The sequence below is a fragment of the Adiantum capillus-veneris genome, chromosome 13, assembly GCF_014529385.1.
Source record: "Adiantum capillus-veneris isolate H3 chromosome 13, ASM1452938v2, whole genome shotgun sequence".
NCBI lineage: Eukaryota > Viridiplantae > Streptophyta > Polypodiopsida > Polypodiales > Pteridaceae > Adiantum > Adiantum capillus-veneris.
The window spans coordinates 21,906,399-21,932,666 of record NC_140943.1 but is presented as its reverse complement, the minus strand read 5'-3'; the positions used below and the strand labels follow the sequence as shown (position 1 = coordinate 21,932,666).

The 26,268-nt window shown below is 45.3% G+C and overlaps 1 protein-coding gene across 5 annotated transcripts in view; it reads right to left on the bottom strand.

The window, feature by feature from the left end:
• LOC147443690 (RNA methyltransferase family protein) overlaps nt 1-26,268 on the bottom strand; it is a 126,484-nt gene that overhangs the window by 9,160 nt on the left and 91,056 nt on the right. For 3 of the 5 annotated variants that reach the window (XM_086526494.1, XM_086526496.1, XM_086526495.1), the window contains exons 6-8: nt 15,357-15,512; nt 15,100-15,215; nt 13,919-14,085 (exon numbers count right to left, since the gene is read on the bottom strand). In XM_086526494.1, coding sequence (XP_086382620.1) covers nt 13,919-14,085; nt 15,100-15,215; nt 15,357-15,512 — 439 coding nt within the window. Of the gene's footprint in view, nt 1-999; nt 1,153-13,918; nt 14,086-15,099; nt 15,216-15,356; nt 15,513-26,268 lie in introns of all 5 variants that reach the window. The other 2 variants (XM_086526497.1, XM_086526498.1) reach the window with 2 other exon arrangements.

The window sequence follows — 26,268 nt, the reverse complement described above, 5'->3', positions numbered from 1 at the left end:
CTCTCCTGTAACTAAGTCAGACTTTGTAAATAATTAATTTATTTACGAGAAAAGAATTATCTAATTAGTTGTGTGCACATCGGAAGCTCTCAAAAACGAGAGTCTATCTTCCGCTAACTATGTCTCTTCGGACATAATCATTCCTGCAGTCAACACACGGAGAAAACACACGCACACACGCTTGCTGTAATTTTCTGCACATAACCAGAAATTGTTACCTGAACGCGTTCCAATGCCGAAACGGAGGTTCTTTTCGCGACGGAAATGCTCCAAACTTTGTGTGTGTGTATAGTAGGTAGAGAGGAATAGTTTCCTACTAAAGCTTTGCTGAAATTCACCTTAATACAGGTGATTAGGGGCTGAAAACAGAGAATTTGCAGCAGCTAGTAGAGAGAGAAAAAGAGTTTTCTACTACTGTGTCAAGCTTTCTCTCTTTCTCTCCAAAGTCTCTTGAGTATATAAATTGCATTTAACAGTCAGTTTTCGCTTCGATGAGTTTTGTGGAAGATAGACTCTTACGAGAGCTTCCCAAAATCTCACAGAAGAGGAAAGATCCTCTTAGTAGTCAGGAGAGCAGTTCTTCTACTCTCTCAGTAAGAAGAAGAAGAAGGACAAGAAAGAATAGAGGACGGGCTTTCGCCCCGTTCCGGTGCTTGTAAAGAATTCTCCCTTAGTAATAAAGATATTCTCTTTATGGGGGGGGACCAGCCCTTCTTCTGGTCCCCAATGATGTGTCAAGCTTTCTCTCTTTCTCTCCAAAGTCTCTTGAGTATATAAATTGCATTTTACAGTCAATTTTCGCTTCCGTATTTTTGTGACACTCCTCAGTCTAAACCTTGTGCCATATGAGTGTTGTGGTAAACTAGATCCTTGCCTTGACCCACTCATGCATTGTTTCTTCTTTTTTGTCTTAAATATTGTAAACAACACTTTTCTTTCATACCAACTGTAACATGAAGGCAAATTGCAGGCACCAAAAGGTAAAAATGATGTAACTACCTTGTCAGCAATTGCAATTTTGATTTCCCCTGGAAGATTCGGAAAGAACTCCTTCAAGAACTTTGCTGCATATTCCTCGGACTCTTCCTACAGGGTTACCCAATTTGAGAATTCTTGTAGGTGGTCTATGTCTACCAACATGTCAGCACCCTGCTGCATTCATACAGTTCAGGCTGAATTCAAACCGATTGCAAGATCGCCAAAGTGTTAGGGACTCACATCCCTAACAAGTATTCAGTACAAGAAACATGTAGTATAAAGAAAAATGACTATAGGAGACTGCACATTAAGTCACAGAATTGCAAAGCATATGAATAAGAAACACCGTGATTGAGACAAAGAAGGTACTGCTTCACTGTGTATTCATCATCATCATCAAACTACAGGCCCAAAACAGCAGTACGACTACACAAACTACTCGTTGGTTACATCCAAAAACTGTCATACGCCATAAGACAATTTGGGTATTTCAAACTACCTAAGCATTAGGCACTTGTGTAAACATGCCCCTAAGGTTTAAAGCTAAGACTTTAGTTACAATCAAAAAAGATAAGTACCCTAACACATCAAGCACTAACAGCAGTTAATTGCAGTTCGACCGAGTCCACACTGGACGCACTTTTGCTTGGGCAGTGACGTGGCAGGCATACGGGTGGTGGTCTAGCAGACGCGGGGCCAGACCACCACGACCATAGTTTTGAGATAGTCTTAGCTGGATTAGATATTTGTGAGCCGTTGGTGGCTCTTTATGGTTGTATATATCCATAATCGTTTGTGGGTTATCGGGATCATCTACTTTGTACGGTCTGTAGCTAGAGTCTATTATCTTAAGTTATACACAGTACGTCTGCACCATCCCTGAACAGTTGAGCCTCGATACCCCATTGTACCTACGAGTTCTTGGTTGGAGCTGAGTGTGCTGCCATTGCCAGAGTCTATACTGGTTTCTTTAAGTTAGTCGAGTCCCATATGTTCAGGTTCTACTGTTGAGTCACTGTGTTTGTCTGCTCTGTTATCCATTGTTTCTGTGTTTTCATTCTGGTTAGTGAGATGTCACGCACATTGCACTGAGGAGCACCCACTGTAGAGAGCATGACACATTATCTCCGCTACAGGTGCTCTCATTTTTGACATGCCCCTCAACTGAAATCTCACTCCACTGAAAGTCCAGTCGAGGAGCTATTGGGTTTAACCTCTCTGTCTTGGTCTGTTGGTTTTGATTGGGTTGGGATGCTTCAGCTTGGTCCAATCTAGTTTCACCTTGTCCTGCTTAGTCTAGACCTGCTGGTCTAGTCTCTTGTCTTGAGTGGTCCAGCCACTCGCCTTGGTCTAGTGGCGTTTGGGCCAGTGTCCAATAGGTTACTGGCCTTCGTGCCCAAGGCTTGGGTGGGCTTCTGGTTATTGTATGTGGTTACTGTATGACACATACAAGGCAGTCAAAAGAGCGACAAAGCCCACTACTAAGTCCTCTAAAGTACTACAACAGGAACTGTCAACCATTCGTGCCAAGCACAAGTCCACCAGCCCCATTACCCATACCTTCCCTCTCAACCAGTTCTACACCTCCCCAGTCACCCCCATCAATAAACTTCTCATCACCTGTGTTACAGCAAGCTCCAGTGCAAGTTGCAACAAGCTCCTGCACAAACAGCCATGGAGGATCTCACAAGCGTTCTAGCTAAGGTGAATATTAAGTTTCCGACTTTCAAGGGTCTCTCCACAGAGGATGCCGACAACCATGCCCGGAGGTTTGTTTCTCTGCAGAGGTCGTGGCCTCAACCGAGAAGATGCCTACTTAGAACTTTTCCCATCTACCTTGGATGGCTCGAAGGAGGCATAAATCCAGTAGTTCATCACAACTCTTTGTCAGTACAATCCAACCCCGGCCTAGAGCAGCCTACCCCACCAGACGGGCCCGACGAAGACCTACTGCAGTGGTACACATCGATGCCATGCTATGTGGTCTCTATTCAACCCTTGCCTATGGATACACCCTCTTTCCCGGATCCTCAGGCTAAAACCAGTGACCCAAGTCATCCAGAAGAAAGTGTGTCAGTCTCAGAAGCAAGTGCGTCCGTCCCTGATGATCATGCTTCAAGTGGCCCCCTGATAGAAAACGTCTGCCTTGGTGTGCTATAGAAGGGGAAAGAAATCTCCTTTGCAGAAATTCGTCCCCTTAACCTCCTCTGGATCTGACGCCCCACCCACTCAAAAGCACTCTGCTGTATCTGAAGACTTACCCTTCGAGGAGCTTCCACTAGGATGCTTACAAGAAGAGTATGCGGAGTTTTCAATCGATCAGACACCCGATCGGAGAAGTCAACCTGGACGACCCTGACAACCCTCAGCACATTCTCTTAGTCGCTTGGTTATGGGAGCATCCCACGCTACTCGATTAGGTAGTCTCTTTCATGCACTCTTTTAAAGATGTTTTTGCTTGGTCCTACAAAGATTTGGAAGGGATCCCACCAGAATTGGGTGTCTATACTATCCCTCTGGTCAAAGGGCCAAGCCGGTCAAAGCTTACAAGCTCAACCCAAAGTATGCAGAAGTTGTCAAGTCGCTAGAAAAAAAGCAAGAAGCAAGGATCATTGTACCTGTGGAGCACTCTGAGTGGTTATCACCCATGGTGATAGCGCCTAAGAAGCAATCCAATAAAATCCGCGTGTACGTCGATTACCGCGCTCTGAACAAGGTAACTATCCCAGATGGTTTTCCCACACCCTTCACTGAGCGTGTGCTTGAAGATGCAACAAGGCATGTATTGTACAATTTCATGGATGGGTTCAGTGGATACAATCAATTGGGCATCCATCCAGGTGATCATATCAAAATGGCTTTTGCCTCCCTAGGGTATTTTCATCATACAATAGAATGTCTTTTGGGTTAAAAAATGCTCCACCTTCCTTCAATCGCACAGTATATCTCATATTTTGTCCTTTGCTTACGGATCATATTCGCATCTTCATGGGCGATTTTCCAACCTTCTTGGGTGCTCAATGTTCAACCCCAGTGGAGAATCTAGAGGAGCACCTCGCTCAGCATGCTTGAGGATGCCCAGAATAACATCTTGAGCATCATTTTTTATTTTTTTATTTTTTTTTGGGGGGGGGGGGGGGGGGGGCTTAACTAAGCGAGAGGATATACACTTTGCACTTTCAACTGATTGGTGCATGTCTTTCGAATTGCACGCCCTAGTGTGGATAGGCCCTTTTATGCAACTAAACATTCTAATTGCAGCCGGAGCATGCATAGAGGAGAGGGCGTGCTATTTGTTCGAGGTGTAGATGGAGGATCGGCTGACCCGCATTTAGTACGAGGTGGCTGTGATCTCAGAGTGCACTTTTCAGAGGATTGAAGTGCTTGCCTCACATGGACGTCAATGGTTGCTTCATTCAGATTCCAGACCCAATGGAAGCACTCAGTGGAGACTCACATTTATGGGCAATTGGAGCTCAACCATTAGCTCAGCTACAATGGGACCTTGGTGAGTGGTTCTGATTAGATGCTTTCGCCTCTCTTGGCCACCTTGGGACCCCCTTTTTCCAATATACAACCTGGCTTGAGACTCCAACTGCACTACAGCATTGGCACAAGTAGGGGGTTAAGGACGACTGATACATGGAATCTCGACTTAACTTCGGCTGGATGCCACGCTCAGTGTAACAAACTTGGACACTCCAAGTCAAGAATCAATCGCGACAGCACCAAATAACCACTTCAAAACAATTCACAGATCACAATAGATTTGCACTGGCCCGGTGGAGTTCCGTGCCTAGAGATATTGGCCCCAAAGACTGGCGCCCCTTTCGGTATTTCTTTTTGTATTAATCAATCATCAAAGTACAAGAGAGCGGTTAGGGTTTCACTCTCAGACTCTGCGTCCAGATGCTCTGAGAAGTGAAGCCCTCACCACGTATTTAAAGGTACAAGGGATGCCCAAAAGCAGAGCCCCAAAAGCATAAGAGCTCAAAAGCTCTTCTCTTTCAAGTTCTCCTTTTTTTTGTTAAAAAAAAAGCATTCTCTTCAAAAGCGAAATTCGCGTTGCTTATCAATTTTTATTTTTATTTTTATTTTTTATTTTTTTCAGCCTCTGCGATTTCTGGAAATTAGGGTTTTTGGCAAAAATTAGGGTTTGCAAGAATTTTAGGGTTTCTGTTTTCTCCCATGTCATCACTTTGTGACATACCCCCCTCTTGAAAGCATTGTAATCGACCGCGATTACGCTTCCAAAACCGACAAAAGCCATAAACCGTCTTAGCAGACACTAATTGTTAGTACCTACGTACTAGGAACACACATCTAGCACATGTACAAAATCGACAGTCACATCACAGGACATCACATGACATTCAACATTCATTCGGATCTTAGACCATGATTTATCGGCAATGTAGCTAGCAATCACATCTAGGTCCAATCGGGACCTCAACGATGTCCGATTGACTAACCCCTATTGCAACCATGTCTATTCGAGATTAATCAGACCAAAATGCTGCAGTCATTTCGGCTATCAGTTCCTGCACTCACAAGAAGTCAAGAACAAATCAGTATCATTATCAGGAATTCCATTTCATAAAGTCATCCAGCAGAATACTGTCAACTCTCAGTGACTTTAGTATCAAAATCAAGGCATCTGTTGACAAAGGACCGGAGTAACTCCCCTCTTGTGCATCCCACTGCACCAGATCTCCGGCCAAGCTGAATTCTGGGTTCCGTTTGGAGTAGACTATGCTAAACCAAAACATCGAGGTAAAGTTTCACAATCCGAGGAGTATCTCCTAGGTCCTCCTCCTCCATCCACTTCGCATCAAATGCAGGAAAGTTCTTGAACTTAACCAAGAACCGCCTTCGGACTTTACCTTTCTTCATATCATTATGTGCCAAAATCTGTTCAGGAGCAAGGATCTCCTCGTTTTCTTCCACTTTGAGTTGCTCATCAGGCTCCCCATCATCAGGCACATCACCCTTAACAGGTTTCAAGAGATTCACATGCAATGCATTGTGAATCCTCCAAGTATCTGGCAGTTTCAATCGAAAGGAGACATCATTTATCTTGTCAATGATCTGGAAAGGTCCGTAGTATAGCAGACTAAGCTTTGGAAAAAGCCTCTCCTTTCCCTTTTTCTTTCATAGGCGTGCCTTCTCAAAACGTAAGAGCACCCAATCATCCTTCAAGTCGCGACGATGGCGATCCGCTGCCTTTTTCTGTCGTTCTTGCGACTCCTGCAAAGTCTCGCGAACCTTGGCAAAAGCCGTATCCAAATCTCGCGAATATTCATCGACTTCAAATATCTAATCTTTCGTGCTCAGGAAGGATGGAACCTTCGCAGCACTTTCAACAATCGCACATGGCGTCTTCCCCGTCGAAGAGTGTATCGTGTTATTGTAGGCAAATTCCACCAAAGGTAAGTTCTTTTCCCATTGAGTCTTTTGATCCGAGATACAAGACTTCAATAAATCGAAAATCACTGAATTGGCAATCTCAGATTGCCCGTCAGTTTGCAAGTGGAACGATGACGAGAACTGCAACCGCGTGCCAATGTTCTCCCAAATTGCCTTCCAAAACAAACTCATAAATCTGGGGTCTCTGTCGGAGACAATCGTCTCAGACGTGCCATGTAATCGGAAAATCATCGTGATCATTCTGTGTTCTCGGGAGATTTCAATATTTTCCCAGGGGCGGGTGGGTATGGGTAAAGGCTGTAACAATCCCTGTGCCTTACGCCTGTCAAACTTGACCTTCTGGCATACCAAGCAACTGCGCACAAACTCTTCCACATCCTTCTTGAGTCACTGCCAAAAGAAATATCTCTCTACCCCTTTCATGGTGGTAGCAATGCCGCGGTGACCCATAAAAGGTGGACAGTGGCATTCAGTCATAACCTTTTCCCTCAACGGCTGTGTAACGCACAACATAGTCTTTTTCATCAAGTAGCCTTCTCGAAGGGAGTATCCAGCTATTGTCTCCCCATCCCGTATCCGTGTGAAAATATCTGCAAAATCTGTATCTGTGGCATACTGATCGACCATATCCTCGAAGCTCCTATGATGTATCGTGGAAATAGCCAGAACCAACGGTTTCCGAGACAAAGCATCTGCCACCACATTCTTCTGTCCCTGCACATGGACAATCTGGAAGTGGAACTGTGACAAGATGTTCGCCCCACTGCATCTGCTTTTCCGAAAGCTACTTCTGTGTGACAAGAAGTAGCGCAAACTCTGATGGTCTGTAAAGACAGTAAAATCCGCTCCGAGTAGGTAATGCCGCCACTGAGTAAGAGCATGGATAACCGCCAAAAGCTCTTTCTCATAAATCTGTGTTGTCATCTCTGGCCTAGAGAACAAACGGCTCTCGTAAGCTATGACATGGCCTTCCTGCATCAAGACCGCACCCAGACTACGACCACAAGCATCACAATATACTTCAAATGACTTTTGCAAGTCCTGCAAAGTCAAAATAGGTCCCGTAGTCAATTTCTCTTTCAAAGTTTGAAAGGCAGTCACCTCTGTGGGTCCCCACGAGAAAGGTACTTCTTTTTGAGTCAAGGTATGCAAAGGGGAAGCAACCTCTGCAAACTTTCGTATGAACCGCCTGTAGTACGAACACTGTCCCAAGAAGCTTCTAACTTCATGGACATTCCTCAAATCGGACCAATCACGGATAGTCTCTATCTTGGCCTGGTCCATTTGCACTCCTGCTGCTGACACAATGTGTCCCAAAAAGTGTATTTCTGGTAGGAAAAATTCACTTTTCTTTGCATTAATCACTAACGTGTGATCTCGTAATGCCTGAAAGACTTGAAGCAGATGAGCTCTGTGTTCTACCTCATTCTTGGAGAAAACAATGATGTCGTCAAAGAAAGTGCCAACAAAAAGCCTGTACTCTTGAAAAATCCTGTCCATCATCCGGTTAAATATTGCAGGAGCATTGGTTAAGCCAAAAGGCATCACCAAAAACTCAAATAACCCAAAAGTCGTCCGAAAAGTTGTCTTGTAGACATCTCTCGGCGCTATCCTGATCTGATGATATCCACTCTTCAAGTCAATCCTGCTAAAGCACGAGGATCCCCGTAACCTGTCGAGTATATCATCGATCCTAGGAATCGGAAATCTGTTCTTGATGGTGATTTCGTTGAGAGTGCTATAATCGAGGCACATTCTCCAAGATCCGTCTTTCTTCAAAACCAACAACACTGGAGAGCAATACGGTGAAGTACTAGGCTGGACAAGACCCTTTTCCAAGAGGTCTTTCACTTGGTTCATAATCTCTTCATTCTGTGCTCGGCTCACACGGTAGGGTGGCCGGTTCGGTGACGTGCTTCCAGATATCAGATCAATGGTATGATCTTCAGGCCCTCTAAAAAGCAATCGGCATGAGCGTGGAGAAAAATCTTGGCGTTCTTTTGTTCAGGTCAAAACATATTCCACCTTTATCCATCGTTCAGTTCTCTCCCAAAAGAATGAGTAAGAAACTGAAGTTCATCAAGTACAATATGTATACCTTCATAAGTTCAGAATAGTCTGAACGCACGAATTATAAGAGGGAATAAAGCACTCATAAAACTATAAAAGCAAGGGACACAAGAAAAGAAAAGAAAAACAAAAACAAACAAACTAAATCACTTTTGCTACGAAACAAAACTAGATAAAACAAAACATTATTAACTTAAAAATGTTTTTAAAAAAGGCATGTGTAAAATAAGTTGACGCAACGTATTTGGCTTAAAACAAGTCCTCAACTTTAAGCAAAAAAAGGATAAGACATCTTAAAAACTTAATCCTAGAAATCAAACTTCACATAGCAACTTCTAACGAAACACATTCTTAAGTCCTCAGGTAAGCTAAATACGAAATTGAAAAATGAATACTACTACAAACCTACGAAGAGCAAAGAACCAAACTTGACAATATGTGATCTCAACTTCGCTGCTTCTCCAAACAGGAAGAATAAGATTATCACCTTTATCATGCATAGCTTGGACAACAGCTATGACATCCCTACTCACGTCGTCATCAAGTACAATCTTTGAGCCCTTCATTTATCAAAGTCGCTTTCTCGGCCCGGTAGTAAACCACGGCGTAGTTCTTGTGGTACCAAAGGATCCTGAGTAGAACGTCCCCGCGTACCCTGAACACCCTTGTCATTGCAAACAAAGTTTGTCAATGCTCGGTGTAATGGCAACATCCCATCCGGGTGCCAGTCGAACTACCTCCGCCTGTGGTGTCAGTCTGTCGGGCGTAATTCCAAATCGAGCCGCCAATTCCAAGTGAAAAGAAGTTGGCCTTGGCTCCTTCAAAAGAGCTTCCTGATCCTTCACTTTGCCCCAAAAGCGGCAAAGTTTGTACTTTCATTCATTAGATTCGGTACAGGTCCCACGCCATGTGGTACCAGTTCTGCTTTTCTATCTGCCTTTTCTGCCATGTTCCTCAGCAGCTCTCGAACTCTCAGGCCTGTCGTCGTCTTTATCATTCTGTTCTTTCTGTGCCTTTTTAGGGCACTTCGCGGAGATATGTCCATGTTCCCCGCATCCAAAGCACTTCCCCTCTCTGATGAAGCGAGCTCTCTCCTCAGGAGTAAGCTTGGGTCGTGCATCCTTTTTCTCTGGGTTGATCTTTTTATTTCTACTTCCATTCCCAGAAATTTGTTCGGCCCGTTGTGTCATGGCCTCATCTGTGGGGTAGGTCAGACTGCCAGAGTGAATGGCAAAGCCCCGCTTCGCATGACTCATCGACTCCTGAATAGAAGCTGACTTCTGTTCCAAGCAGTGGTCTCGGATCTCTGTAGGTAGACCGAAGGTAAACCGCTCAATCTGTTCTCTGAAATAGATCTTCTTGAATGAAGAGGCGGGTAGAACAGAGCTCCAGAATCTTTCACAGTAAGAATTCACTGTATCGCTCTTGGTCATCCGGAGATGGTTCCAAGCAGCTCATATATCTCGCTCAAACTCTTGAGTCAACCAAGAAGAAATAAAAAGCCTCTTGAATTTCAGCCATGTAACCGGCATAGTCTTGCTTAAGAGAAGCGTGGACCACCAAGTACGAGCATTCCCCTTAAAATAAGAGGCAGCTCTCTGAATCTTGGAGTGCTCTGAATAGCGTCCTCCCACGAAAGCGATGTCAAACTGTTGTATAAAAGACAAAGCCTTCGAAGCATCGGAGTATCCCGAAAAAGTATCAAACTTAAGTGCTTGGCCACCTTCCTTAAACTCTCGGACTTTCTTGCTTTTATCTTCGTGAAAGTTATACTGGTTGGCTTTGTAAAGATTCTTCTTGTTCGCATAAAAGTTCTCGTTGTCAGAGTCTGAACTGTCTGTAGACAAGTCCTCTGTAGAAGTGTCACTCACTGGGCGAGACTTAGACTTCTTTGCCTTTTTCTTGCCCTTTCCGAAGCGCTGTTTCTTGCTTCGCTTTTTGCTTTTCCTGTCTTCTTCGCTCGAGTCTGAAGAGCTAGAAGAGCTGTCAGAAGAAGAAGAAGAAGAAGAAGAACTGGGTAGGCCTTCAAACTTGACGCGCTTCTTCAGTTTCTTTGCCTTGTCGAATGTCGACCGACGACCCAAATATCCCGGGAAGTCAGTGCCTTTCTTCTGCTTCTTGCCGTGCTTTTTGTCCTTCTTTTGCAAGTAGAAAAGCTAAGCAATCCGTGCATCAACCACGTTCTCCAGTTCCTTCTCCGTATATTTCTTGGAGGCAGAAGATTTCTTGAGAGCGGGTTTCGGGAGTGGTGTTGTGGTTCTCTGCCACTCTGTCTGTACCTCTTCCAAAGAGGTCTGGTTCATATATTTTGCCATCTTCGGGTCCTTGGCAAAATTGAGCATCAGCTTTGTTGCATCATCAATCAATTTTCGACGCTCCATCTCTCGCTGCTCCGCTGGAGTAGGCCTAGGCGGGCCATACTCCGTGCCGGAATCTTCGTTGTGATCCCTGCCCGCATCTCCAGATGCAGAGGGAGTCGACTGATCATTGCCTAAAGCCATAGGTGCCGCGGAAAAAAATTCGGGGATCGAATCTCCCGTAGAAGAGAAATCGGCCGTGCTCTGATACCACTGGAACAGACTTGGACACTCCAAGTCAAGAATCAATCGCGACAGCACCAAATAACCACTTCAAAACAATTCACAGATCACAATAGATTTGCACTGGCCCGACGGAGTTCCATGCCTACAGATATTGGCCTCAAAGAGTGGCGCCCCTTTCGGTATTTCTTTTTGTATTAATCAATCATCAAAGTACAAGAGAGTGGTTAGGGTTTCACTCTCAAGCTCTGCGTCCAGCTGCTCTGAGAAGTAAAGCCCTCACCACGTATTTAAAGGTACAAGGGATGCCCAAAAGCAGAGCCCCAAAAGCTTTTAAAATAAAAAGCATAAGAGCTCAAAAGCTCCTCTCTCTCAAGTTCTCCTTTTTTTTGTTAAAAAAAAGCATTCTCTTCAAAAGCGAAATTCACGTCGCTCATCATTTTTTAATATTTTTATTTTTTTCAGCCTCCGCGATTTCCGGATATTAGGGTTTTTGGCAAAAATTAGGGTTTGTAGGAATTTTAGGATTTCTGTTGTCCGCCACATCATCACTTTGTGACACTTAGCACATTTACCTATTTTTAGTGGTTGGTCGCGCACATAGGGATTGCAATAGGGGTCTGGCTTGCAGATGGTGGGGACCCTGCAGGTTGCTCTAGGGGTCTGGCTTGCAGATGGTGGGGACCCTGCAGGTTGCTCTAGGTGTGGACATCCTCAAGAGACTCAGAGACGCTGCTTTTGGGAATGCCCTCAAGCCCAATAGATTTGTCTTAGGGTACTTCCGAGTGATGGGATCCCTCTTGCGAGACATGACTTTCCACCATAGTTACCAGGGAACGTGTTCCCACCGGTCTGGAACGCCAGAACGGCATTTCGGCCGGTCAAAGTTGTAGGGAACGTCCCGGAACGGCAGGGAGTTCCGGATGACAGGCTAGTACCGAAACATTTGAATCGGAACGACGGTAGCGGCAAAAAACGGGCAGATTTTTCCAAGCTCCAATGGTCACAATCGGGCAAATTTTGGGGGTTTGTGTTTCTTGGAAACCTTATAAAATGCTCCTTCCTCACCCCTTTCCTTCACAATTGCAACAAGACTCAAGGCTCTCTCTCCCCCTTGCTCTCAAGCTATACCCTCAAGCTCTCAAGCTCTTGTATTCAAACACACAACGCTAAAATTGCATTGTTTGGGTGTTTTTTATGTCTCCCGTTGCACGCCGTTCCCGTTTCGGACCCCTTGCCGTTCCCCGTTCCGCAGGGAGGCTTGTCGCCCCGTCACCGTTCCCGTTCCGCATTGCGGGTAACTCTGCTTTCTCTTGCGGGGCAGTTGCATGGTCAGCATGTTCGGGGCCAACCCTTGGGTATGAGACACAGCATGACAGCCTTGGGATTCAGCATGTGGCAGGTCGACCTCAGTAGTGCCTGATGCCTGACTTCTCGGTAACAACATGGACATAGAAGAGAAACCTCAGAGAATCAGATGGGAGTTGATCAGTAGCCTTGGCCAGTGGTTTGTATGGCAGGCCCGCTGCTTTAGAATTTTTGAGGGCAGACCTGAGCGTTCAACAGTGACAGTGCGTGCTTTTTGGTTGGATCTCATACACACGATGTGAGGCCAATACGACAGGATTCAGGGCAGCTCTCACAATGCAGAAAGACAGCACCAAGCTTCCATAGAGCTGTGGCAGCCACAGCCTTTCTTCACGGTGGGCGAGGTCATTCAATGGCATTATGTCACAAACTGTTGACGTGTCAACTCACTGAAGAATGGAACCAACCTTTAGATCCCGGCCAAGGGGCCTAAACCCTAAGACGAAGCAGCAGAAGAAGAAGAAGTCCTACCAACTTATGAGGCCCCATCCGATGGGGCCCAAGGGACCTAAAGGCACTAAAATTAAGGCAGGGCCAACACACACAAAACGTAGAAGATGATGACGTGGCTGTTGTACGGAACTCCCGCAAAACGCATTGACATGCTGACGTGGCATACTGTACACAGTCCCACAATTCGTGCTGACATGCCACGTGGCAACCATACGGATTTCCGCAAAACGCGCTAACAGCTTTTGGACCAGATGCTTTTGAGTTGATAGCTTTTCATGTAAACTGCTTTTCATAGGCCAAGGGCCTTTAAATACGTGCAGAGGGCTCATTCTCTGGCACTCTTTTGGGTGAAGGTGAGCGCGAGTATCGGCATTGTACTGAGTTCAAGTAATATAAAGAAGAACCAAAAGGGGCGCCAAGGTTCGGGCCAATACTCTCTGGGGTGGAATTCCGCCATTCCGTGTCGCGTGTGCTCTCTCTCTCTCTCTCTCTCTCTCTCTCTCTCTCTCTCTCTCTCTCTCTCTCTCTCTCTCTCTCTCTCTCTCTCTCAATTGAGTTGTTGTTGAATTGCTAAAAGTCTGTTCAGTCTGTTCTTTTCCATTCGCACGTGGTGCCCATCTCGTGACACATTGTCGGCAACCTGTGTGGCTGCTCCCTCCTCCCATTTTGTGATCTAGCCATTGTATATCTAATGTTTATCTTGGGAGAGTCTCTCCCCTCTTTTTTATTGTACGATGTATGGGGACAGGCATTTTCAAAAACCTAATAGAAGGATCCTTTTTCACGCCGATCCTTTTTCACGCCGAAAAATATAGAATTGGGATGTCTTGAGTAGCCTTGGGTACCTAAACTACCTGAGAAGAGGCTAAATGGAGCCTGTCAAGGAGCACACTAGACTCTGGAGACAAATAAAGCTCACAGCATCCTAGAGAACCTGGACACTTAGTTCCTTACTCTTGCATGGTCACACAATTTCTTTGCATCTCCTAACCCATCATCTTAATCCAAGGATGGTAGTGGACACATGGATAAAGAAAGTAAAAAATTATGACAAGTGCATTCAACATCTTCATAAATCTTACCAACGATGACAATATCAGGTTTGGGAAATTGATCTCCAAAACTTTTGTGAATCTTGTTCAAGTCCCCTTGTATGAAGGTAGCATTGGTTATGTCATTTCTTGATGCATTTCTCTGTGCATCAGCAACAGCCTCTGGAACAACCTCAAAGCCATAAACATGCTTTACCCTGCAATTAATACAGGAGAAATGAAACAGTCCTTGACACTCAAGACAGACAGAAATGAGAAAAGTCACATCCACACACACAAGAGAAAACAACGCAGATCGCTTATTAATAAAAAAGACCTCAAGGTCCTACATTCTAGTCACTGGATGTCACCCTAAGCCCAACAATGCCAGCAAACCTGAAGCTTTTCAGAAATATACAGTTTCAACAAAGACTCAACAACGGAAAAGGTCCATGCAAAGCACTCTGGACTTCAGAGCCGAGGTGGAAGTAAAAAAGGTACAAGGAATTTCCTTGCAGAAACGACCTGGACTTTGCAGCTAGGCTTCGTATTCTTAAAAGAAACAACTTATTTGCTCATAAACAGTGCGCATCTCATTTTGCATGACCTTGCAAACGCCTTGGTACAGGTTTCTAAAGAGTTGTTGAGAATGTAACCTCTTGAACACAAAATTGTAAAAGCAAGGCTCAGGTCTTAGAAGTATTAGCTACAGCTGTGATTTGATTCGGATTAAGTGCAAGCCCTGAAAGACAAGCTAAAAAGTTTGGGTAAGACGACTGGGTTCTTTGACAAAACTATTTGCATCATCACCACCATACTGAGAAGTCCTTCCAGACAGGATTAACACCCCTAGAAAATGTTGAAAATAAGCTGTGCTCAATTTCACCGGAAAAAGTCTTGAGCCCTTATGCCTCGGTGTTCCTTTCTTGGATTTCCTCGAGTGGAAGAAAGAGAAAGTGCAGAAGACAGACATTAAACTGACTTATTATGTGCAAGCCCAGAAAGACGAGCTCAAAAGTTTGGGTAAAACAATCATTCTTTGACAAAGCTATTTGCATCATCACCACCATACTGAGAACTCCTTGCAGACAGGATTCAGAACCCTAGCAAATGTTGAAAATATGGTGTGCTCATGCCGGAAAAAGACATGAGCCCTCATGCCTCAGTGTTCCTTTCTTGGGTTCGCTCGAGTGGAAGAAAGAGACAGTGCTGAAGACAGACATTAAACTGACCTTCTAGCCAAAGTGAGACCAATTGTCCCAGTACCACAAAACAGATCTAGTATTATTTCTTCACTTTTCCCTTCCAAAGATGCTGCAGCTTCTACAAGTTCATACAGAACCTCTGCCTGTTACTAGGAAACAAGAAATATTCAGCGTTAACAACCTTTTCGTGAAAGAAATCAATAGAACAACTGCTTCAAGAGAATTATTCTGATGTAACTAATAGAAAAAACAAGCTGACGTTGCAAAAGAGCCACATGGAGAACCTGACGAGGATTAGTTTGAAAAAAAGAGTTCGCTGATATCTCAAATACGAGCCCATTTAAACATTCTGTGATTGTCGAGCTTCCATAAAGGACATGTTCCTCTTCTCCGAGAGACGTGTTGCCAACACGAGAATTGATGTTATTCACCACACTAACCTACAAATATCACGTTGTAGAAAATTAGGCAGCATAGACTAAGTACAGCGGAATGAAAGAACCCTTTTTACACCAAAAATGAGTGAATAAACTACAAAAGCATGCAGAGGAAGCCTTAATCCGTGACTGCATAATACAACAGATAGGCACTTGGGCCATACATGCCAAAGGCAGCTTAAAGAATTTACCAAATGTGCCGGCTACCTAGCACAGTCGCATGATTGAGTTCATATATCATAGCAAGGTCTTCTTACAAAGCCAAGGTACGACAAAAGATTTTTAAAATACCCAGGATGATGACGCCAGCTCTGTACATACTCCATTTAATAATGCTTCATGTTCACCTCAGCTCAAATTTGTGCATAAATATTTGTAAACTCACCTGCAGTTTTCACACCCTTAAGAATCTCTTAACAGGCTTCCATTTCAATGGGCGATAATCCTTACTTCTCTCTTCACACCTTTGATTTGCTGCTGCAGTGACTACACCTTATATAATGTAAACCTCTAGTAGCATTTATAATATGAGCCATGCATTAACTTGCTCTTTGATTCAAATGATTAATGTGTTTTAGTACTGAAGGGAATGTGGAAGGATCTCCCGCTACCTGGACCACTTCACGGACACATATCAGACAAGCCACTTGACCATAGCCACCATCTACAACATCTCTGATGGATTTTCAGGTCAGGGCTTCTACTATTACTACAATAAGGCAAATCATCACAAAAAACCCTGTCTAGCAAGGTGGTCATGCCAAATTCTGAGTCACGGTAAAAATTCTCATGTGCTGCGCATTTTCTCTGTAGATTCTCTATCCTCTCTCTGGAGTGCTGATTCCCTCTCTAAACCTGAGTTTTCTCTTGAATCTCACGGTCACCAGGAAACGCGTTTAGGCGAGTCTCGACAAGTGAGACGTTCTGAGCCTTGAAACGTTTCCCTGATCACGTTCCGTTTCACTTACATGAAGTTACAATAGTTTGAGGTTTTAGGACCTTTCAGAATCTATAGATGCACGTTTTGGTCCCACTTTTCACTCTACTCCAATATTAGACTGAAAAGTTTCATGGTGATGCTGAATTCTCTCTCTCTCTCTCTCTCTCTCTCTCTCTCTCTCTCACAGGCTTGGACACTCCAAGCGAGAAAATGAATAGCAACACACGACAGAAACTTCATAATCACTGAAATTTTGTAGAGAGAGAGAGAAAGAGAGAGTCGACACAGCCCCGGCATAATTCCGTGCCCAGAGGTATTGGCCCCAAAGACTGGCGCCCCTTTCGGTATTTCTTTTATATTAATGCTTGATCAAAGTACAACTCCCGCGGGTGCTCGCTCTCAGACTCAGCGTCCCTTTCAGTATTTCTTTTATATTAATGCTTGATCAAAGTACAACTCCCGCGGGTGCTCGCTCTCAGACTCTGCACCCAGATGCCCTGAGAAGTGAGGCCCCTTGGGCTTATTTATTCTTACAAAAGGATGCTAAACTCAGAGCCCCCAAAAGAAGTAAACTTTTTTATTCCGAGAAAAAGATCCTTCTATTAACTAATGAAACTGCCCATAGGGCTACAAACACCTCCACTAGAGAGGGCTACAGCAATCATAAGGGGAGACTCTCCCAATGAAAAAACAGTATATGTGCAATAAGGCTAAATCAAGAGATGGGAGGAAGGAAAAGCCACACAGGTGGACGGTAGTGCCATCTGAGCCCACCCTGGACCATGGTGAAGAAAGGCCCAGGGCGCCAGAGTCGAAGGGAAGCCTCTCTACGCTCCCGCATGCAGTCGGAGTTGCCCTGGAGTCTCTCGAACTGTCCCCTGAGAGTATAGATCAGCTCTAGACAAAGATCTCGAACTGTCTCTGCTGGTGGTACAAGCCGAGTCTCGAAGATGCGGATGCAACGGGCCCGCCAGATGAACCAGAGTGTCAAGCCGCAGATGAGCTCCCAACACTCCTCTCTCTCGCTGCACCACCCCTATGAAGCAAGCTCTGTAGCAGGCTGGAGTGTAGGTCGGCCACCCTGGAACACTATCATCCTGTTGGTGGAGCATAGCTGAAACTGTAGTGTCCGGCCCGTGAGAGTGGACCAAGCAACTGCCCCCCAAGTGTACTGTTGTGCTGTGGAAAAGGCTGGCATCAGCCTAAGGACACGAAGCCAAACCTATTCTGCCATAGGACAGTCCCAAAGACAGTGACGCTGACTCTCCACAGGATGGCCACAAGCTACGCATGCTACCAAGAGACCACTATGTACAAGCCAGCTCCCCACTGCTGTAGCTCTATGTGCACCCAGACACTGGAACAAGGTGACTCACCGCGGCTGTCTGGCGTCCCACAACCTCGCCCAAAAAGCTGACAAGAACTCAACTGTGAGACCCTCCTCTTGCCAATGAGGTGCTGCAACAGGACGAGCCTCTCCGTGTTGCCAGTATGTGACGTCCCAGTCCAACAGTGTACTGAAAGAAAGGGACACCTGGATGGTTGGCTGAGGCGAAAGGGTCCCCGCCAAAACCACTCTCCAGGATCCCACTGCACTCGTGGCAGTGAACAGCTCTCCCAAGCCCACAGCCTCCAGTGGCCAGTCTCAAGAGCTATTGGGTCAGGATCTATAACACAAGTCCTCCCACAGATTCCCACAACTCGGATCCTCTAAAAACAGCACTCTGCCACTGAAACTCGGTGTAAACGACCCTCACCTTGTAGCTCAAAAACAGGGAGGGTGCAGTCTCTGAAAAACTGCGATAAGGACCTCCAGTTGCGTAAAGGCCCCCATCCATCTGGGCGTTGCAGACTCGAGAGGTGTGAGCCACTCAACTGGTACTGCCTCTGTGATGTCCTGACACATGCTCTGCACCCCTCTCATGCCCTGTATACCGGGATGCTCTAAAGCTCCTCTGACAAGCCTGAGAGCCGTCGCCAGTCACCTAAGGTGCGTGCAGGCTCCTCTGTCATGGGACCCCAATAAACACGAGGCCTACTACCAACCAAGTGGCCTCTCCGAGTACTAACCATGGGGTTCCAAACAAGGGATTGTCGCAGACGCTTCTCCGTCCAAGTAGGTTAGTGCTGCTCCATGCCTTTCCTCAACTGCTCCTAGGAGCAAAGCAGACTAACAGAAAAACGGTCCTCTATAACCGGCCCGTACAACGTAGAGGGCGCTACTATTTCAATTACCTGTTAACTTTACACAGAGCACTGAGAAGGGAAGAGAACACAGTTGCGTCCAACGACTAGAATGTCACTACGCACACGAGACCGACACCCTGTAGGCCCCAAAGACTGGCGCCCCTTTCGGTATTTCTTTATTCAAATTAAGATAGACGATCCAACCACTTAGCACAAGCTTTCACAAAGCTGTCCAAACCTGGCGAGGGCTGAAAACGCAGGTTTTCGACCTGATTTTGGCAACATAACGGCGCAAAAACCCCTGTAGGTCAAAAACACCTGTCTAGGACGGATTCCCTTGCTATCTGGAAGCTTTCTGGTGAGCTGTCACAGAAATTCAGCGGGCTGTAATTCCCTGTTTTTCACTGCCGGGTGCCCAAAAGCCTGTACACGCATCCCAAGGCTCTCACGAGGCTCCCCCGATGTTCCCTTGCAGTTTAGGTACGAAACCCTAAACCTGCAGAAAAACACAGCAGGCTGTAATTCGCTGTTTCGGATCGTTTTAGCGGAGCGAACACGCCTACGCGTGTTCCAAGGGCTCCCGCACGCAACGGGACAGTTTCCCTGTGAATTGGACGAGTTTTCACGCGAGAAAACTCTCCGAACTCGCAATCTTTCGCGATGGAACTATGCGTACCTGTGGGGGATTAGCAATTAGCTAATCCGGTTCCTATTCAGAAGGCTCTTGCCTTGGCAAACGCGCATAAACCCCCAGAACTGTACATGTTCAACTAAGTAGCCCAACTAGTGGGGCATTACCATATGTGCCAAAGGGGAGAGAGAGATGCACGAGAGCAAATCATCGCGCTACATGAGACAGAGGAGAAGGCAAGATTTCCATTAAAGCTGTAGACCTGCACCCACTACTCACACACACACTGTAGCTCACTTCTGTGTGAAAAATCAGCCCCCTCTCTCTCTTGGGCGCCTCCTCCAGCTGAGGTGTCCTACAAACTGACCTCCTCCTGCCAAGTGTCCAGTTTGCCCCTTTGAGTTAATTCTCTAGTTCCCACTCACTTATAAAGTCGTAAGTGACTTTTCGAGTGGCCCAGATTTCGTTTGGCGGGCAGAGGCTTCCATACTCATCAGAATTCAGTGCTAACTGGCCCGACCAGTCCCAGACTGACCGACCCAGACTCCCGCTGTGAGAAACCTATTCGACCGCAGCCGTTTCACACTGGCCATGCAATGTCCACTTGCACCTTTTCAAGGGTTCCGGGGAAAACAAGTAAAAATAAACTAAATAAAAATATCTAGTACTTATTTACGAAAGGCAACAGGAAAAATACACCTCCTGGTGACACACCCCACCCTTGAAATACTGCAAGCGACCTCGCTTGCATGCCAATAATACATGCAGTATCTCCTGATATCACATATATTCTATGATGGGAATCCAAGATATACATGCTTCCGGAAATGTAGCGTTGGACGATTAAACAATCCCACCAACTTGTCTACGACACATATATCAAGCATAGAAGTCTTCTAGTGCACTCTCAAGCACAAACTTCTCTAGCTAAATTCTGTATGGAAAGAGTAGCTACAATTGCTTAACTACTCTCTTGAGCATCATGAACCATGCTCTTGCCTTGCTCCAGAAAAGGCTACATCAAGTCACTATGGGTTCCATCTGAAAGGCTTCAAGATACAATTGCAATAGCTAAGGTGAATCAACCAATTCAAACTCTTCCATCCATTTGGCATCCAACGAAGGATAGTTCTTGAACTTCACCAAATAGCGTCTTGCAACCTTTCCTCTGACCTTTCTTTCTTTATGTACCAATATCTGTTCAGGAACAAGGATTTCATCCAATTCTTCCACTTCGGGTTGTTCCTCATCAAGCATATTCTCTGGCACATCACCGACAAAGGGTCTTAGAAGGCTGACATGAAAAGCATTATGTATTTTCCAGCCTTCTGGTAGCTTTAACCTGTAAGCTACATCGCTGATCTTTTCTGAAATCTGAAAAGGACCATAATATCGCATACTGAGCTTAGGAAACAAGCGTTCCTTGCCTTTCCTTTTCCTTAACCTGGCCTTTTCAAAGCGCAAAAGCACCCAATCACCAAGTGAAAATACAAGTTCACGACGGTGACGATCAACAGCTTTCTTTTGCTTAGCCTGAGTCTTCTCAAGAGCAATCTTTATCTTCCTGTATGTTTCATCCATATCTTGCACATACTTGTCTGCCTCAAAAATCTTGTCCTTAGTCTGCAAAATGGGAGGGACTTTCTTCCCTCCTTCCACTATCTCAAATGGTGCCTTGCCAGTTGAAGTATGCACAGTGCTATTGTAAGCATATTCAACCAATGGAAGATGGTGTTCCCAAGTTGCCTTGTGCTCTGACACATAACATTTGAGCAGGTCCAAAACAGTAGAATTTGCCTCTTCTGACTGTCCATCAGTTTGCGGATGAAACGAAGAAGAGAACTTTAGCGTAGTGCCCATGTTCTCAAACAATGCCTTCCAAAAAAGACTCGTCATACGTGGATTCCTGTCACTGACAATTGACTGAGGCATCCCGTGGTATTTAAAGATATTGCTCATAAATATCTTGACCATGTGTTCTGGGCTTTATCTTCTTCCTCACAAGAATGAAATGGGCCTGCTTACTGAACCTACAAATGATAGTCCAAATCCCATCATTGCCTGTTTGTGTTCTTGGAAGATCAAAGATAAAGTCCATTGCTATGCTTTCCCATGGCCTATCAGGGATCGGCAATGGCTGCAACAATCCCACTTGCTTTTGTTTGTCAAATTTGACTTTTTGGCATACTAAGCATGATCAAACAAATGTGTCAACATCTTGACGTAAAGTTGGCCAATAGAAGAATGCCTCAACCCCTTTCACTGTCGCATCAATTCCACGATGCCCAGCATAAGGTGGAGCATGACTTTCCATCAAAATCTTTGGCCGTAATTGTTTAGTAACGCATAACTTTCCATGCATCATGAGAAAGTCATTCTTAAGCATATAGTGCTCATGATGTTGCCCATCAACAAGCTGGTCATAGATCCTTGCAAAATCTCAATCTTCAGCATATTGTGTCTTCATTTCGTCTAGTTCACAATGGTACGGAATTGACACTGCTGAAATTTGGGGCTTTCGTGACAACGCATCAACCACCACATTCTGTTTCCCTTGCACATGCACAATCTGAAAATGGAACATTGACAAGATGTTTGCCCATCGCATGTGCTTCTCAGACAACTTCGTCTGTGTGAGAAAATATCGTAAGGTTTGATGATCCGTTTGGACAACAAAATCAGCCCCTAGCAGATAGTGTTTCCAACTAGTGAGAGCATGAATTACTGCGAGCAATTCTTTCTCATAGACTTGCAAGTTTCTTTCAGTCTTCAAAAGGATTTTGCTCTCATATGCGACTACTCGGCCATTCTGCATTAGAACTGCGCCAAGACTATGGCCACATGCATCACACTGAACCACAAAAGGTTTTGAAAGATCTGGCAAAATGATTACCGGATCTGAAGTCAACTTCTCTTTCAAGTGTTTGAACGCTAAAATTTCCGTGGCTGTCCACTTGAAAGTAACTCCTTTTCCTTGTAGTGCATGGAGTGGAGAAGCAATCTCAGCAAAATTTCGGATGAACCTCCTGTAGTAGGAACATAAGCCTAGAAAGCTTCGGATGTCATGTACGGACTTCAAGTCTAGCCATGATCTAATTGCTTCCACTTTAGCGGGATCCATGCGTACCCCATCCTTTGAAACAATGTGCCCAAGGAAGAGAATCTCTTGCAAAAAGAATTCACTCTTCTTCGCATTAATGAGTAGCCTGTTCGTACGTAACTCATTGAAAACTACAGTCAAGTGATCCCTATGCTCCACTTCAGACTTCGAATAGACAATCATGTCATCAAAGAAGGTACCCACGACGTTTCTATGTGGTCTAAAAATTATGTCCATCATTCTATTAAACGTGGCAGGAGCATTTGTGAGACCAAATGGCATGACAAGAAACTCATAGAGACCAAATGTTGTCCTGAACGTAATCTTATGGACATCTTCTGGCCTAATGCGTATCTGATGGTACCCACTCTTTAGGTCTATTCTTGTAAACAATGACGCTCCCTCAAGCCGATCAAGAATGTCATCTATCCTCGGTATGGGGAACCTGTTCTTGATGGTATTCTTATTCAAGGCGCGATAGTCAATGCACATACGCCATGAACCATCCTTCTTCTGCACTAAGAGTACAGGCGAACAAAAAGGGGATGAACTGGGCTGAATCAGCCCCTTCTCTAAAAGCTCGTTGACCTGACTCATAATCTCTTTCTGCTGGGCTACACTAACCCTGTATGGTGGTCTATTCGGTGGACTAGAACCTGGCACACGATCTATAGTATGATCCTCAGGTCTCTCAGGAGGTAACTCCCCTGGTAAAGAGTCCTAAAAACAATCACTGAAACCACTCAAAAAAAGTTGACCTGTCTTTATCTAAGGTAGACAAATTAGATACAACTTGAGGTACTTCTTTTGCAAAGATCAAGTACGCAGAAAGATGATTCTTTATTACAGATGAAATAGCAAAAGCAGAAACAACTGGAACAGACTCGCCTTTAAGCTTTACATCAAGGACATGAGTCTTTCCTCTTATGTACAAGGGTAATCTTTTTGTTGTAAGTATCCACCATAGCATGTAACCTGTAACACCATGGAATACCCAGTAACACATCACAGCCCTCAAGTGGCATAATATGAAACTCTTCCGCATCCACATAACTCTGAATGTGCAGACAAAGCTTCCCCAAAATGGGAGTAACGGGCTCTGAATGACCTGGGCATGCCAAACCTGCTTCCCCTGTCATACCCATCTCCTCTGCACGAATGCCCAACTTTGATAAAAATTCTGGTGATATGAAATTTGCACAGGCTCCTGGATCAAAGAAAACTAGCACTATCTGGTCTCTAACTTTGCCCCAAGCTCTGCATAACTCCGTGGCATCTGTGTTTGGCTGGTCTCCAACCAAATCTGGAACAAGTCCTCAACTTGGCTTTGGCTTCTTCCCTTTATGGTCTGACTTGTCATCCTTATCCTGTGACTTCTTCTGTGGGCATTCATTTGCAAAATGTCCTTCCTGTTCACAAATGTAGCATTTCTTGGCCTCCCTAAGAGCTTTCCGTTCTTCAAAAGTTTTGCCAGAGAAATGCCTTTTTTGTCCTTGTCCTCGTCCCAAAGAAGACTTAGACTGCTTCTTGGACGTATCACCTTCTTCAGTGGAGGGCTTCTTTGTGGGAGGCTCAGAAGGCTTTGCTGCAACATTGCCCTTGGCTGAATACTGTTTGCCCTGGGACCCTTTCTTGTGGCTATTAAATCCATCGGAATCTCCCTTCGACAGATTGTTGGCCACTCTTGCATTCTCTATCAACTGAAACATATTCATGACAGTAGTCTTTGTACAGTAGTCCCCGATTTTCTTGGGCAATCCGCAAGAGTACTTCTCATCTGTTCTGACAATGGCACAAACCTGTAAGAGGTGACTGGCAACAGTGCGGCCCAAAACTGTTTATTGTACTCTTCCAGATTCGCACACTGTTTAGCATTCAACTCGTGCCATTCTGTCATCACATCCACTTCAAAAGCGTTTGTCAACCATGCAGGCGCAAAAAGCTGTTTGAATTGGACCCACGTTGTTGGGGCTTGACCCTGGTTCAACAATGCGGTCCACCATTGAAGCGCATTCCCTTTCAAGAAAGTAGCAGCCTTGCGTATCTTTGAAGATTCCGTGAAGTTTCCTCCAGCATAAGCTGCATCGAACTGTTGTATGAAGGTCAAAGCCTTCAATTGATCCTTAGTTCCTCTGAAAGTTTCAAACTTCACTCCCTGCCCACCTTCCTTGTAATCCTTCAGCTCACTCAAAGGAGCCACATTATCATAAACAGGTGCCTGTAACAGTGGTGCTCCATGATTGTTCATTCCAGCACTCGCATCAACTGTTTTACCTGTGGTATCTGCATTTGGTACGTATGGCTGCGAAAAACCAGCCATACCAAATTGTGTTCCAAGCACTCGAAACTGGCCATAGGCACCTTGAAAACCTGGTTGGACACCCATGTTCGCGTACATAGGGTTACCCATGCCTGTTTGCATTGTCCCGAACACATTCCCTGGCATATAACCTGTGGAAGGTCCAACCATAGCTTGAAACACTGAACCACCTCCAAAATAACCAGGATAAGTATTAGGTAATGGAAGGGTCTGACGCATAGCGTGTTCATTACTCCCTTGACCATTCACAAACGGTTCCTGTCCAGCTAAAGTAAGCTGCTTTGGATCATTGGACACCGCTAGTTGTTGAACCACATGGGCTTTCCCTCGAGCATCATGAGTCCTCTGCGCATTGGAAATCTCCTTTTCCTGCAACGGCTCAGTCATGCCTTGTGTAGGAGGCTGAAAACCCTGTGTCAGAGCCTGTAAGAACTCCTGCATCCTTGGGTTGTTAGCCAACTGCTGAAACATGTCCATGCAGCAACGCAGTTGAGTTCTAAACAACCTGTCCTCTTCTTGAAGAGTTGAAGGAACTTTCTCCGTGCCATGTGAGGAAGATCCCTCTTCAGGTAATTGGGTCTATCTTCTCTGCCATATCGACAAGCTCTGTGTTGCTTTCACCCACAACAATCCACGCTGCACTTTTTGAAGAAAAAGTGACTATCCCGTCGATGGAACCATATAACCGGCCTGTACAACGTAGAGGGCGGTACTATTTCAATTACCTGTTAACTTTACACAGAGCACTGAGAAGGGAAGAGAACACAGTTGCGTCAAACGACTAGAATGTCACTGTGCACACGAGACCGACACCCTGTAGGCCCCAAAGACTGGCGCCCCTTTCGGTATTTCTTTATTCAAATTAAGATAGACGATCCAACCACTTAGCACAAGCTTTCACAAAGCTGTCCAAACCTGGCGAGGGCTGAAAACGCAGGTTTTCGACCTGATTTTGGCAACATAACGGCGCAAAAACCCCTGTAGGTCAAAAACACCTGTCTAGGACGGATTCCCTTGCTATCTGGAAGCTTTCTGGTGAGCTGTCACAGAAATTCAGCGGGCTGTAATTCCCTGTTTTTCACTGCCGGGTGCCCAAAAGCCTGTACACGCATCCCAAGGCTCTCACGAGGCTCCCCCGGTGTTCCCTTGCAGTTTAGGTACGAAACCCTAAACCTGCAGAAAAACACAGCAGGCTGTAATTCGCTGTTTCGGATCGTTTTTAGCGGAGCGAACACACCTACGCGTGTTCCAAGGGCTCCCGCACGCAACGGGACAGTTCCCCTGTGAATTGGACGAGTTTTCACGCGAGAAAACTCTCCGAACTCGCAATCTTTCGCGATGGAATTGTGCGTACCTGTGGGGGATTAGCAATTAGCTAATCCCCTTCATGTTCAGAAGGCTCTTGCCTTGGCAAACGCGCATAAACCCCCAGAACTGTACATGTTCAACTGAGTAGCCCAACTAGTGGGGCATTACCATATGTGCCAAAGGGGGGAGAGAGATGCACGAGAGCAAATCATCGCGCTATATGAGACAGAGGAGAAGGCAAGCTCTCCATTAAAGCTGTAGACCTGCACCCAC